Source organism: Poecilia reticulata, chromosome 4, assembly GCF_904066995.2.
Source record: "Poecilia reticulata chromosome 4, P_reticulata-male-v2, whole genome shotgun sequence".
Classification (NCBI taxonomy): domain Eukaryota; kingdom Metazoa; phylum Chordata; class Actinopteri; order Cyprinodontiformes; family Poeciliidae; genus Poecilia; species Poecilia reticulata.
In genome coordinates this window covers 1,861,126-1,875,499 of record NC_088833.1, presented here as the reverse complement: position 1 = coordinate 1,875,499, position 14,374 = coordinate 1,861,126, and the positions used below count along the sequence as shown (strand labels likewise).

Genomic DNA, 14,374 nt, shown 5'->3' with positions numbered 1-14,374 from the left:
TCTTTGAAGTTCACAAACATTATGTCAGGTTACTATGTTCTTCTCCTTAGCTGGGTTTGCTTGTAAATGCCTTGGTAGCCATAGCAACTTGGCTGAACTTCCTCTTTTAGCTTCCTTACAGTGAGTAGGGAGGTTTAAGGCAATCCTTTTGCCTGTTTCCTTCTCCCTGACTCTCTTCGCAGGAAGTCCTTCTCTGCCAAGGCCTCTTTCTATTTAAGGGCATCAAAATAAAAGCACTGCTTGCTGACCTGTCAAAATAAGAGTTGAGCCCTTCACCTTTTCTCTGAGAGGCGAAGCAACATCCTGGACACAGTGAAACATACGTATCCATACTTTGAGTCTTCCTGCCTCCCTGTCACTCCTTCACATCTCCCAACTCATATATGTATCAGTGACGTGTGGTGAGGTCATTGCTGGTGAGGCTCTGACTTATGACGTAGACACCATCCATGTTATTGGACCTACGGAAATTTCGCGCATGCGTACAACGCTGGGTGGCAAAAACACTAATCTTTTACGTGTCATCCATAGCCGCGTTAACTCAGTGAAACTTAGAAATGTAGGTATTAATTTGGTGCTATGATCCACAGCAAAGTGATCTGTGTCCGCCAAGCTACGCAGACTCGTTGCCATAGCAACTGACAACAATGCCGCTTCATGTTTTAGGATTTAACACCAAAAAACATTCAAGAATTTTGCACACAGAACAAAACATTTAGTTTGTTGTTGTAGTACGTTTTAGGCTTAATGTTTTATTAATAAATAATTGCTGTGGTGGATTAGCTACCGCTGCTACTTTACTGAATTATTTATACATTAACTGTAGCCAGGGGGGAAAGTAGTTTTAAATTCTTGGGGGTATTATGACAAAAAAACACAACAAAAAACACACACACACACATTATATATATATATATATATATATATATATATATATATATATATATATATATATATATATATATATATATATATATATAATGTGTGTGTGTGTTTGTGGCAGGTCAAACATTTAAACCCTCATCAGTTCATCTTTTATCAAAAGCTAAACGGTAAATTTACTGTGAAATCATGCAAAAGAATTGTGTCCACTGAATTGCCACTTTAAATCTCCTCTTGGGGAAAACTGAAGCCTTGTTGTCTGAAGGAAGAGTAGACTTGTGTGTTCTGAGCCATCGGGGACTGAGCATCAAACAGAGGAAACGGGAATCAGGGTCAAGCGATTCAGCAACATGGTTCTTTTTTCTTTCTTTTTTTTGTACAAACACTTTCTTGTTTAGAACCAGAGGAAAAGGACAGGTCACCAAAAGCCAGAATCTGCACAGCCTAGACGGTAATTTAGACTTTTATCATACAAATACAAGCATTATGTGGAGACGTTGGGCTGCATGATGGAAAATCCTGAGATGTCAAAGTTACTGGGACAGCAAAACAACAAATCCATATTTTTCTCACTCTTCCGGGTTTTCAACAGTCGCTGACGTTTAGCATCTTCGACACTTTGCTCTGTCAGGTGGAAATTTACTGCAGGGTCTCCACTGAGGCTGAATATCTAACCAGCATGCAAAAGTCTTTTACAAGGTTAATATTACGCATATCAATATAATGACTATTTCATATCGTCACAATACATGAAATAAAAATGACAAAATTGAATTCTAAAAAGACACAACATAATCAAAGTATCTTTGAACTGACCTCACTTTGACCTATTTGACCTCCAGCACTTATACATCATGTTTATAGAAAGTGAGAAAGAAGTGGAACGAGCCAGAAAAGCAGATTTACTTCCACTCCAGCATCTGCTGATGAAATACTTTCCTTTGTCCCTCATGGGCCACAAGACTGATCTCGTCTAGATGTACCTGTTGTTTCTTCTGCCATAAAACGGGTTTTAACTTCATTCAAGGATGTAGTGCTGGTTGAGGAGGTGGTGGAAGGCACACTGCGATCACATCCTCCAATGTGTCAAAAGTAATTAGGGTGATGGAAAGCATACCCTGTGATGCGCAGAGAGGTGTGTGTGTCCTGTGTGCCGTTAATTAGAATGATGAATAGACTCCAGTAAGGCGAGCTCAGACCATGAAATTCAGCACTTGTCTGGTTTTGTTCTGTTTAGGTTGCTTTTCTTCTTTAACGACAAATTTAAAAGGCATGTAAAAAAAGATTTAGGCCTCTTCATTCAATGCCCCCCACTGCCACCAAGTCTAAAAACTCAGTGAAAATAACAGTAACTTCCTGCTTTCACCTGTTTTGAAAATGCAGTCATGTAAAGCTTTTATTTTTATTACATTGATTTGAAAAGATAACACAAGATGTCTGGTGTCAGCGTTTAAACATTACCTTTCACTGGACATGATGCTCCAGCTGTGACTTAGATCTAATAACACAAAATGACAAATTAACGTTAATCAGGATCAGATTCAGTTCCATTTTAAAAGTTTTGTTTGTGTTTAATGGTCTTTGCTCTTATTTGTCTGAACTACTTTACCTCTATGCCGTCATGTGCTCTTTGACCATCTGCCCAGATAATTTACCATCCATCCATCCATCCATCCATCCATCCATCCATCCATCCATCCATCCATCCATCCATCCATCCATCCATCCATCCATCCATCCATCCATCCATCCATCCATCCATCCATCCATCCATCCATCCATCCATCCATCCATCCATCCATCCATCCATCCATCCATCCATCCATGCATCCATCCATCCATCCATCCATCCATCCATCCATCCATCCATCCATCCATCCATCCATCCATCCATCCATCCTCTTATCCCTGGTGGGGTCAGGAGGTGCTGCTGCCTCTCCAGTGAAGGTTTCGGGCGAGAGGCGGGTCACCTTTACAGATCGCCAGTCTGTCCTGAATACCTTTTATAAATCCAGAGGATTTGGAGCCTTTTCAGCTCCGGCTCCTAAATGGTGAAACGAGCTGCTGCTGAAGGTGAAGCAGGAAGCGTCTCTTTCTGTTTTTAAAAGCTCATTTAAAACACTTTTTTCCTTTGGTTTTTAACCAGGAGTGAAGTAGTGTCTGTGTTTGAATGTTGTACTCTTTACTTGTGTTTCCGATGCTTTGATTTCTATTTTTTTGTAGTTGTCTTTTTTATTTATATTTTTTAAACACATCTGTCTGTCACGTCTGTTGTATTTTAAGTGCTTTAGAAATAAAGTGGCATTTATTTTATTGATTGTATTAAGAATATTTTTGGACAACAATAAAACGTGTGATGTTTTGTTTTGAGGATTTTTTATGGTTTTAACTTGTCACTGTTTTTATTTTTATATCCCACTAACTTACCGGTAATATTTACTCGATTACTTTACCTCTTGTCACTTTACCAAGGTTCAGTGCTACCTTGGACCTGTTGATGTTCTGCAGCATTTTTGTCTTTTGACTGTATGTTAGTGTAGCAATGATTTTATTATATTTTCAGGTCTTTAACAACGCAGGTTCTAATTGTTTATGTGTTCATTTCAGCTGTAGCCTTGCTATTTTATTACCATTGGGTGCCTTGTCTGGATATTAAATAAAGTTGCTAAACTTAATTACAGACCCCTCCAGTTTGTTCTGGAAACTTTATGTTATAACTGATGTAGTATTTATTGGTTTTCAGAAATACTTTAGAACTCTATCTATCTATCTATCTATCTATCTATCTATCTATCTATCTATCTATCTATCTATCTATCTATCTATCTATCTATCTATCTATCTATCTATCTATCTATCTATCTATCTATCTATCTATCTATCTATCTATCTATCTATCTATCTATCTATCTATCTAGGTTCCTGTATTAAATAATTAAAACATTAATAGAAAAAAATATTTTTATGTTTGGATTGTAACTCAAATACAATAAATTAATAGGTGATTAAAAATCCAAATGCTTAAAGTCGGAGTCGGAACTCAAAGAATGTGAACTGTTTCGAGTGCAAATATCCGTGTGGGACTTCCGGCGGAAGTAAACAAGAAGAAGCTAGTAGCGTTAGCCTCCAGGATTCCATCTGCATATGTTCGGGTAGAAAACAGTTTTTGCTTTGAGCTGAATATTTCACTGACTACATTAACAATATCTTCGGTTCCTCATCAGAGAGGATTAATCAGATCGACTTCCTGCTGCTGGAGAAAAATTCAGCAGCTTCGTCCGTCAGGAGGAAGAGATCGAAACCCAAATCACCTCGGAATCAACTGTTTGTTAAGTTTACGGCTCTGAATGAACTAACACTGGAAAACAGAAGATATGATCAAGGAACTAGTTAATACCGCGGAGGAAGCAGGACATGTCCGTGTTATCAGCTCGATGGTTTGTTTTCTTCATTACTGTTTGTGTTTAAGCTTAAACTCAGTTTGTGTTTGGAGTTTATTTCCAACTGAATGTCTGTTTATTTATTTATTTAGTAGTTATCATGGTGTAAAATACAAGAGGGGGTTAAAGGGGGGAGTAAAATGTTTTAAGTATATAATTTATGTAATCTTTAGTTCAACCTGTTCAGCTACAGTCTGTGATCCTTGGTATAAACATCAATTTTACATCAACATTTGTTTTTGCTACACTTTAATCTTTCAGATCATTAATCAAATAACAAAAATATCCCAGGTCTCTATTCAACTGACGCAAATAATGTATTTATAATTTCATTTCCTTTTGGGATTAATAAAGTATTTTTGAATGTTGAATTTAATTTGAATTATTACAGTATTGTAATGGACTCGGAATAGAAAGACATGATCTTTATTGCAGATTGAGATGGTGTGATACTTTGTTAGAAAAGACATTTAGTAAATATCTCAAAGTAAATGGTTGTAAAGATACTTTGTCTCCTCCTAACGGCTGACAGTGTAACTACACTTCCTGTAACAGGGATTTTCTGTTTTAGCAGCAACAGCAGCCTGACAGAGACCAGTTAGCCTCCAAGCTAATTGAGAACAAGAAGAAATGGGTTTCTTCTTAAAGAGGACAAAAAGGACGTCACACAGTAACTACTGGACATTTATTGGACTCTGAAATGCTACCAGCTCTTTCTGTAAGTAAACACGTGGTTCCGGGTCCTCAACCTGCCCACCTGCTGCTTCCTGCTGGACTCTGGGTGTCTCCATCCAATGCCGTGTCAGTTTGACAATATCAATATCACATGTAGCTTCATGTGAACATTTCTGGCTGTTCAGGGGCTGAAGGTTTCTGGAAACTTTCCTAAAATTTTCTACAAAAGTTCAGTTGGATTGGAAGTTCTTGAAAGTATTAAAAATTAAAATGATAAATATTACATGGAAATTTGGAGTAATTTAAACAATTTTTGATATCCAAAATTTACTTAAATTGCAAACAAATGTTATTGCATATTTGAATCTATTGATACTGATGACTTACTTATTTATTACCAACCATGGAAATAATTACAACCATCTCTTTAAATGACACTTTACTTTTTTTTCTCTTAATAAAAACATTTTACAGAAATGTAAATAATCTTCTGTTCTTCCTCTCAGATCCTCTAACGCATCATGTCTGTCACTACATGGGAGGTTCTGGAGGACAACTTTCTCATAACCAAAGAGAGAAACCTAACTGTTGGTTACAATACTCCAAACATTGCACAGATAAAAGTGGAAGAGGAGGAACCAGAACCTCAGCAGATGGTTGAGAAACAGGAGGAACCAGAACCAATCAAAGAAGAACAGGTTGAACTGAGGATCTCCCAGGATGAAGTGAAGCAGGAGACCATGGTGACTCCTGCTGATGAGGAAATATTCCACTCTGAGCAAGAACTGCAGCAGATGATGGAGACAAAAGAGGAACCAGAACCCTCACAGGTGAAAGAGGAACCAGAAGAACCAGAACCTGTGAAGGTTAAAGAGGAGGAGGATGATCTCTGCAGTGATCAGGATGGAGGTCAGCTGGTGGAGAAGCAGGAGGTTAACACCTGTCTGGTGACTCCTGCTGATGAACTTAAGGACAACAGAGAGCCAAACGAGGACCAACTTCTGTTTGAGAAGTGCCTTAAAGCTGAGGACCAGCATCAGCAAGGAAGCAACACGGGAGGAAACAACTCAAAACTAAAAGCACCTAAACTAAATATACCATCCTGTGAAATATGTGGCAAATGTTTCACTACATATAAGTACCTGACTGATCACATAAGAACTCACACAGGTGAGAAACCATATGCTTGTGAACTGTGTGATAAATGCTTTGCTGATTGTAGTGCCAGGGCCAAACATATGAAAACCCACACAGGTAGGAAGCCTTATCGCTGTCAAGTGTGTGGAAAATCATTCAGCCACTGTAGTAACTTAGCCAGACATATGAGAACACACACAGGGGAGAAACCATATTCTTGTGAAGCATGTGGTAAATCTTTTCGTCATGGTAATACGATGGCTCGACATATGAGAACCCACACAGGTGAAAAACCGTATACCTGTGAAGCGTGTGATAAATCCTTCATACAGCCCAGTGATTTGACCCGTCACCTTAGAAGTCACACAGGTGAGAAGTCTTTCTCCTGTCTGACGTGTGGAAAAGGTTTCACTAGACAATCCTCCTTGGCTGTGCACATGAGAACCCACACAGGGGAGAAACCCTACTCTTGTAAAATGTGTGGAAAGTCTTTTAGATATAGCAGCCATTTGAGTCGTCATGAGAACTCACACAGGTGAGAAGCTTCTCTCATGTCTGGGTGGTGGAAAAGGTTTCAGGGACAAAAAATACCTTGACTTTAGCCACAAGATTTAATACAGGGGAGAAACTGTATTTATGTGCAGAATACGGAAAGCAGTTTGGATAAAAATCACATGCTTTTCATCTGCTGATGAATAATAAAGAGATTATTTATAGATGATATAAAAATGTAATTTTCAGAGAGGATCATTTGCATACATTGCTAACTGGTATGATGTTGGCGTCACGGACAGTTGACGATTATTTCAGTAATTGATTAATCACGATTAATCTGATTAATTGAACAACTGTAAAGAGTACATTTACAACATCAGAAAATAATACTATACCTTTAACATTATTTAACATTAGCAGTTACAGAAAGCAAGGCCTTGTCTGCTCTTTTACTGTGTTTTAAATCACATATTTTTATTAATGAGGGCTGAATTCAGTCCCATACTTATTGGTTTTGTCTCTAATTAATGAAGTTGAAATGTCATTGCATTAATTATGTGTCTTGCTCTTAAATTGAATGAATCCTATGGCTACAAAAAATGCTGCAGCGTATCAAGTATTTTTCTTAGTATTGAGTTTGAAGCTTTAATATGATGACAGCCCTACATTTGTCACTTGTGTCTCTCCATACTTAATAAAAACAAATTGAAGTTCAATCAGTAAAGCAGTTCTAGATGTTTAATGAATAAACATGAATAGATGCTTTGTGGCTCATTTTATCCTTGAGTTTTTCAATGAGGGTCATTATTCAGTAAATAAGCCAAACTTCAGATGGAATATTAAATAAAAATTACAACGTTTATGTATGATTATTACATGTAAATATCTCAAGGTTTTAAATAATTTCCACTTTTATTTTGTATACAGAAATCATTGGTATTTAATGTAAATTCTGCATCTGTTTGTATTTATTATAAACCTGTTTATCTGTTGAACTTTTGGCTCATTTCTAAAGTCTTGACTTTTCTGCCTTTCTTTATATTTTCCTTTAAATCAGTCAGATTTTATTCAAATGTCATTTCACTAAGACCTGAAACAAAGTTATCTAAAAAATCATTACATGGTGAAGTATAAGTTAGTTGATAGGTATTTTTGACAACTTCTGTAAAAAGAACCACAGACAACTTATGTGAGTTTTTACTCAGAATTATAACAAAAAATTCTAACAGTACCTCCCCACACATGGATGCAAGTCTTTATTATACCCTTTATCAGAAATTCAAAGGAACTTCAAAATACATTTACTTATTCATCTCAAATAAAGAACAAAACATTTTTATTCTAATATCTATATTATTCATTAATTTGATGTTTCAGATGTAGAGTGGTCCTGCTTATGATGCTTATAATATTTAATATATTGACTTTTTCTACATTAATTGATTCTGTTTACTTATTTAAAATGTACTGCAGTATAGAAAATGTTTCCTTGATTGAACAAAGACTAATTCTTTATCATTTTCTTTGTAATTCACATTTTTACTGTTTGAATGTCTTTACAGAAGCCATTATTATAGCATTCGGTTTTTATGCTCTAATATGGAACAAACATCCAGGAAACTGCAAAGTTCCTTTAAATCACGGCTAAAAACCAGTTTGTTTAGATTTTCCTTTGGTGAATAATAACAGGGAAATGGATTAATTCTAGTCTGGATTACAACTTTTCTTTACTTCAAAAACTCTATTTTGCCAATCTAATGTAAACATTGTTTTGTGCTTGTTATGTTTTATCGCTTTGAACTTCCTTGTTGCTGAAACGCACTACAGAAACAAACAACACTCCTGGCCGCCAGGTGGCAGTAGTGAACCCAGAAGAGTTACCAACAGGAACGGTGAGGCTCAGGAGGGTTTGAAACAAAACAGTTGGTACTTTCAGCTCTTCAGAAACTCTGTTTTCCTATCATTCCTCCTCTGTGACTCCGATCGCATTTGAATCCATCATTTAGCGGTAATTTCCTCTGTTTTAGCTGCAACAACAGCCTGAAGGAGACCAGTTAGCCTCTGTGCTAACTGGGAAGCGAAGGTAACCAGTTTCCTTCTGGAGAACAGCTCTAAAAGGCCTCAAGGCGAAGAGTGTTGGACATTTATTGGACGCTTTTCTATGCCCAGCTGTTTTTCTGAAGAACAATAAAAACAAGTTAGTAAGGTAAGAGAATCATCTTTAATCGGTTGTGACCGTAAATATTAACTATTTACCGCATCGATCGTCTCCACTTGTCCAACATCTTGAGAGGGAAGCAGAGATTAGCTGGAGGTTAAATCATTTGATGCATAAGCACAAAAAAACGAAGAGTAGATGCCTCGTAGAAACAATACGTCAGCGCCGCCACCATCTTGTGAGTGGCAACGTTTCTTCAGGTAGCAACACAAGTCGGCTGGAAAACTGCATTTACACTGAGACCAGCTAATTTCGTAAAACAACCCAACAATATACATGATGATAATAATTAGAGTTCATCCACCACAGAACTATGTGCAATATAGAATATATTTTATTGTTATTTTCTTTTTTTATTCTAAAGCAGCCTTGTTACGGTTTGGAAAAGTATTTACGGCACATATTTCTGTTTTACTGCTAAATGTTTCACTAAAAGTTAAGTCTTTCTATGTTTACATTTCATTTTAAAGTTAGTGGGTGCAGCTTAGTTTGGATGTCCTCAGCAGTCCAGATGTTGTAACTTGTATATCTAGTTTTTTATTTTATTTTTTTAAATCTCATTAAATGTGTTTTACAGTGACAGTTTTACTCTTTATGTCCTCAGGCCTCCACAGCGTCATGTCTGTCACTACATGGGAGGTTCTGGCTGATAATCTATTAATAACCAAAGAGAGGAACTTGATTGTTGATCACAAGATTTCAAATCCTGTAGACATAAAAGAGGAACCGGGAGAAACGGATCCACAACAGATCACTGAGACGAAAGAGGAACCAGAACCTCTGTCAATTAAAGAACAGACTGAACTGAGGATCTTTCAGGATGATGGGCAGCTTTTACTGAAGCAGGAGAGCAACGTCTCTACGGTGACGCCTGCTGAGGAGGAAATACTCCATAATGAACCAGAACTGGAGCAGAGGATGGAGACAAAGGAGGAACCAGAACTTATACAGATTAAGGAGGAGCAGGAGGATTTCTGCAGCGATCAGGATGGGAAGCGGATTGTACTAAAACAGGAACCTGTTGAGCTAAGGCACAGCAGTGAACCAGAACCAAACAAGAACCAGAACCTCTCTGGGATCCATCCTGAAGATGCGAACCGTCATGAACAAGGAAGCAACCATGAAGACTCAGGATCCAGTAAAGATCTGGAGCTTCTGGACATCAGAAATCACAGGGACAATGTGGACAGTTCAGAACTAGAACGTCATAAAAATGTTCCTTCTTGTGAAATATGTGGCAAATCCTTCACAAGACGTAAATACTTGACGTCTCACATGCAAACTCATACAGGAGAGAAGCCACATCCTTGTACGCTCTGTGATAAGTCATATAAGCGGAGTAGCGAGTTAGCACGTCACATAAAGGCTCACACAGGTGAGAAACCCTACCCCTGTGAATTGTGCAGTAAATCTTTCAGACAGAGCAGTGAGTTGGCGGGTCACATGAAAACCCATACAGGTGAGAAGCTGCATATGTGTAAGGTGTGTGGTAAATCCTTCGGTGGCAGCAGTAGCATGGCGCGGCACATGAAAACTCACACTGGAGAGAAACCCTTTGCTTGCAAAGTGTGTGGCAAGTCTTTTGCTTTTAGTAGTCGTTTGAATGTTCACACAAGAATCCACACTGGAGAAAGACCATATTCTTGTGAAGTCTGTGGTAAGTCCTTCAGGAAAAACTGTCATTTAACTATTCATATGAGAACGCACACAGGCGAGAAACCATATTCCTGTGAAGTTTGCGGGAAGTCGTTTAGTGAATGTAGCAGAGTGGCCAGACATATGAGGAGTCATACACATGAGAAGCCGTATACTTGCAAAGTTTGTGGTAACTCCTTCCGGTACGGCAGCAATTTGACTGAACACATGATAACTCATACAGGCGAAAAGCCCCATTCCTGTAAGGTGTGTGGTATATCTTTTACTGAATGTGGTAGCATGGGCAGACATATGAGAACTCACAAAGCAGAGGAGAGATATTTTTCACCTGAAGCAGAATAGTCAACACATGGTCACGTGCTTTTGAGACTGTCATAGTTGTACACCTTTCATACACTGAGCAGACGGCAGTTTGACCCGGGCCTGAAAGGCCACAATGTAAAATGGTTGACACACCATCAATACATCCCTCTGGAAGTGTGCACATACCTGTAAACGTTTAGCTCTGAGGTTTAATGCAGATTTGAAAGCAAATTTAGTTTGTTGTAACATTGACGGAGCAAAGACTGCAAAAGTGGTAGACGTCCAGAACAGAGTGACTGGTCAATCCTCCATTATCACTCTGATCTGAGAAGTGACTGAATTGACAGTCTTATGCAGATAATACAATGTTGATGGTGGAGCAAAACAATCTCCCATTTTTAAAGGACTGACTGCAGTTGGACCATCTGCTTGAGCCTCATGAAGCGGCACTTCACCAGGCCTGGGTAAAAATATTCTATTTTTGCTTATGTGTCACATTTAACGTTTTTAGACTATCAAAATTATTTTAACTCTGTATTAACAGTGTATACAAATAACATATTTTAAATGATGATTCCATTCATTAAGAGATAATAAAGCTATCCAAACCAACCTGGCTCTATGTGGAAAACTAATTGCTTCATAGCTAGTTATGCTGCTACAGTCTTTAAAATCACCACTGAGAGATTGTGGCCAACTCTCCTTTTCAGAAGTGGTTTAATTCAGATATGGAGGAGTTCACTGGGTGAATGGTGTAAAAATGGCCTTATTACTGTATTTGAGTTGGATTCATGTCTGTGGTTTGGCTGGTCCCCTCGAAAACTTCCCCTAGGCTGACATTACTACTTTGCATCATCATTCTGCTGCAGAACCAAAGTGTAGTTGAGCTTAAGGTCCGGTACAGATGGCTGGACATTGTCCTTTAGGATTTTCTGCTTGAGGGGAAAATCCATTATTCCATTAATTATGGCCTGTAGTTACGATCGTAAAGAGTCAAAGTAGCCCTAGACCATCACTCCTTTAAATTTTTGTGATATTGTTAGTTTTACGACATGTAACATGATGAACATCTTCCAAGAAGATCCACATCTATCTCATCAGTCCAGAGAAATTTCTCTAAAAAGTCTTTGCGATTATCGAAACGTTTTCTGGTAACTGCAACAGGTTTTTGTCCCTTCAGGGCCAACATCCTGCAGCTGCAGGTGGGCCTCCTTTCCAGCTAACCCAAATAAATTAGGTCATTAGCAGGACTTTGCTGAACTAGACTGTATAATGAAAATGTAACTCAGTCTTGATGCTTATTTCACTGATAAGTTGGATAAAAATTACATCACTTTCATGATTCAACAAAGAACAGATTAAATAAGTTGCACATGAACATTAATTCATCTGTTGTAGCTTTAATCTGCTGAAATGACTGTTTAAAGGTTTGTAACAAGTTTTGGATTCGTTTCATCGGAAAATATCGGACCATAAAAATAAAGCCACGTCTGTAATTTCATGTCATTTGTGCAGTTTTTTTTTGTTTCTTTACATAAACATAGACATGCACACAACAATAAACTGTTGATTCCCAAAATTGAGTTTTTTGGCAGAAATGTGTTCCTCTGTGGCCAATTGTTTTTCTTCATCTATTGGCCTTTGAGCCATTTTGAAATTTTAGCAGTCTCTTCTGTGACTAAGATTAACAGTATAAGATAATACATAATCCCATAGATATATATACATCAGTGATGTGCGGTCAGGGGAGGCAGCATCATGGAAAATAATATATAATAAAATAATTTATATTGCTAATTTCACCCGATGGTTTGTACTATAAAGCAGTGGTCCCCAACCCCCGGTCCGTGGACCGGTACCGGGCCGCACAAGAAATAGTGAAATATTTCTGTTTTATGTATTATTTGAGTCTGGAGGAACTTTTATTTTGAAAATCCTTTAACCGGATTCTCTCGGTTACTTGCGCGCCAACACTGAGCCCACAAGCAGCAAAATGAGTAAGAAACAGATCAGATGTCTTTGGAAAGTTTCTTTGCAAAGGGAAAAATTCCCAGAGAAGAGACAGGAGAATGGATTTATCCCGGACCGGTAGGTGAGTCTCACATTACAAGCCGCTCTGCGTAACATGCGGCGACCGGCTGCTAATGAGGCAATGAAGCTTCAAGCTGCTTCGCCACGTAGAGACCAAGCAGGCTGTGGACATAAGCAACACATCGGGTGTTATTGTCTCCATCAGTCCCAGATGGACCCGTCTCGTTGCAGAGAAACAAGTTCAGGGCTCCCGTTAGTCATTATCGTGAGTTACAATTTTCACGAAAGTAAAATGTTCGTTTTTGTGCCACATCTGTATCTTATTTTGAAGGGATGTATAAACGTTACCATAGCGACCAGAGTCAGAGCGTTTGGGCAGTGGTCGAGAGGAGATGAGTAGAGCTTGTGAGTCTTAAGTCTGGTTTAGATGGAAAGATTTAAGAATGTCGGCCGATTCTCCAAACCTCTGTGACCACAGAGCTGATAAAAGTCCAACAGGTTCGATCGGTTCGTGTGTCCAAGGCAGGAGCAACACGAACCGATTCCAGTCAGAACATCCCGATTCCAGAGGATAATCCAGTAAAACCCTCAACATAGCGGGAATTTAGAATAACCAAACACGGATGACGATGTAGAAGCAATAGTGATAGTTTGTGGAGTCATTTTAAGAGATAAAAGACGTAACAAAAAGAAAAGGAGGTGGATGAAAGACGACGGGAGCAGCCGCTCTATTTGCTGCACTATGATTTGGAGGTGAATATGTTTTTTCATAGTTAATATTTTTAACTGAATAAACATAATAATGACCTTTAGATTTAATAAACATTTCCACATATCATCTCCAATATCCACCGGACTCAGTTGCTCCATATGTCAGCTGTTTGGGATTCCCCTCTGTTCTGACGTCACCGCGCTTTCTGATTGGCTAACGTCACATTCAGCAGGTTGTATTCTCGTTCCCAGACAAGAAAAACCCCACAGGCTGCGATAAAAACTCCAAGACAACCCAAATTGGGTATATTCAGGATTTAGCGGGAACACCAACACCGCCTCACGCACCCCCCCCCCCCCCCCCCACACCTCCCCCCCCCTCCTCCCTGGCCGCAGCTAAATTTTCCAAGTCTTGACCAGTCCGCGGTAATAAAAAGGTTGGGGACCACTGCTATAAAGTACCTATTTTTTTCTTAGTTTAGCCAATTCTGATTATTTTTTCTTCAAAATCTCTGTATGAGAGGAGGAAGGATGAAGACCGGTTCGTCTCTGCTTCATTTATGAAAGTCATTTCTCTGCAGATGACTGCAGATTCACGTTCTGCAGTTTGAATCAGCTGAAACGGTCACATCCCTGAAGACCAGAACCAGAAGATCTCAGAGGTCTGGAACAGCAGGTCTTTACTGTATTGTGGTGCAAAGCCACTCAGTTATTTATAAACCTACAGCAGTATTGATGTCTGTCATCAGCATATTTAATGTCCATGTTAATTTAAGAAGAAATAAATAATCCACATTTAGATAATTGGTTTACTGCAAAAACACAA

At 38.5% G+C, this 14,374-nt stretch overlaps 2 protein-coding genes across 4 annotated transcripts; both read left to right on the top strand.

Moving 5' to 3' along the window:
• Positions 1–3,872: 3,872 nt before the first annotated feature.
• Positions 3,873–7,624, top strand: LOC108166220 (uncharacterized). The gene is made up of 3 exons (XM_081605925.1): positions 3,873–4,319; positions 4,897–5,040; positions 5,504–7,624. Exon 3 carries the CDS (start codon positions 5,519–5,521, stop codon positions 6,671–6,673), a length of 1,155 nt encoding a protein of 384 aa, XP_081462051.1. The 5' UTR covers positions 3,873–4,319; positions 4,897–5,040; positions 5,504–5,518; the 3' UTR covers positions 6,674–7,624.
• A 798-nt stretch (positions 7,625–8,422) lies between these two features.
• Positions 8,423–12,307, top strand: LOC103463186 (uncharacterized). 3 transcript variants are annotated; one of them, XM_081605922.1, is made up of 3 exons: positions 8,423–8,521; positions 8,657–8,835; positions 9,452–12,307. In XM_081605922.1, the coding sequence occupies exon 3, from the start codon at positions 9,466–9,468 to the stop codon at positions 10,843–10,845; it is 1,380 nt and encodes a 459-aa protein (XP_081462048.1). In that variant the 5' UTR covers positions 8,423–8,521; positions 8,657–8,835; positions 9,452–9,465; the 3' UTR covers positions 10,846–12,307. The 3 variants fall into 3 exon arrangements, with proteins under 3 accessions (XP_081462048.1, XP_081462049.1, XP_081462050.1); XM_081605923.1 differs by having other exon boundaries at positions 8,493–8,555; XM_081605924.1 differs by lacking the exons at positions 8,423–8,521; positions 8,657–8,835 and adding an exon at positions 8,868–9,101.
• Positions 12,308–14,374: the final 2,067 nt, after the last annotated feature.

Excerpts from the sequence above, each read along its gene's own strand:
- LOC108166220 (XM_081605925.1), top strand. The coding sequence starts at position 5,519 with ATGTCTGTCACTACATGGGAGGTTCTGGAGGACAACTTTCTCATAACC.
- LOC103463186 (XM_081605922.1), top strand. The coding sequence starts at position 9,466 with ATGTCTGTCACTACATGGGAGGTTCTGGCTGATAATCTATTAATAACC.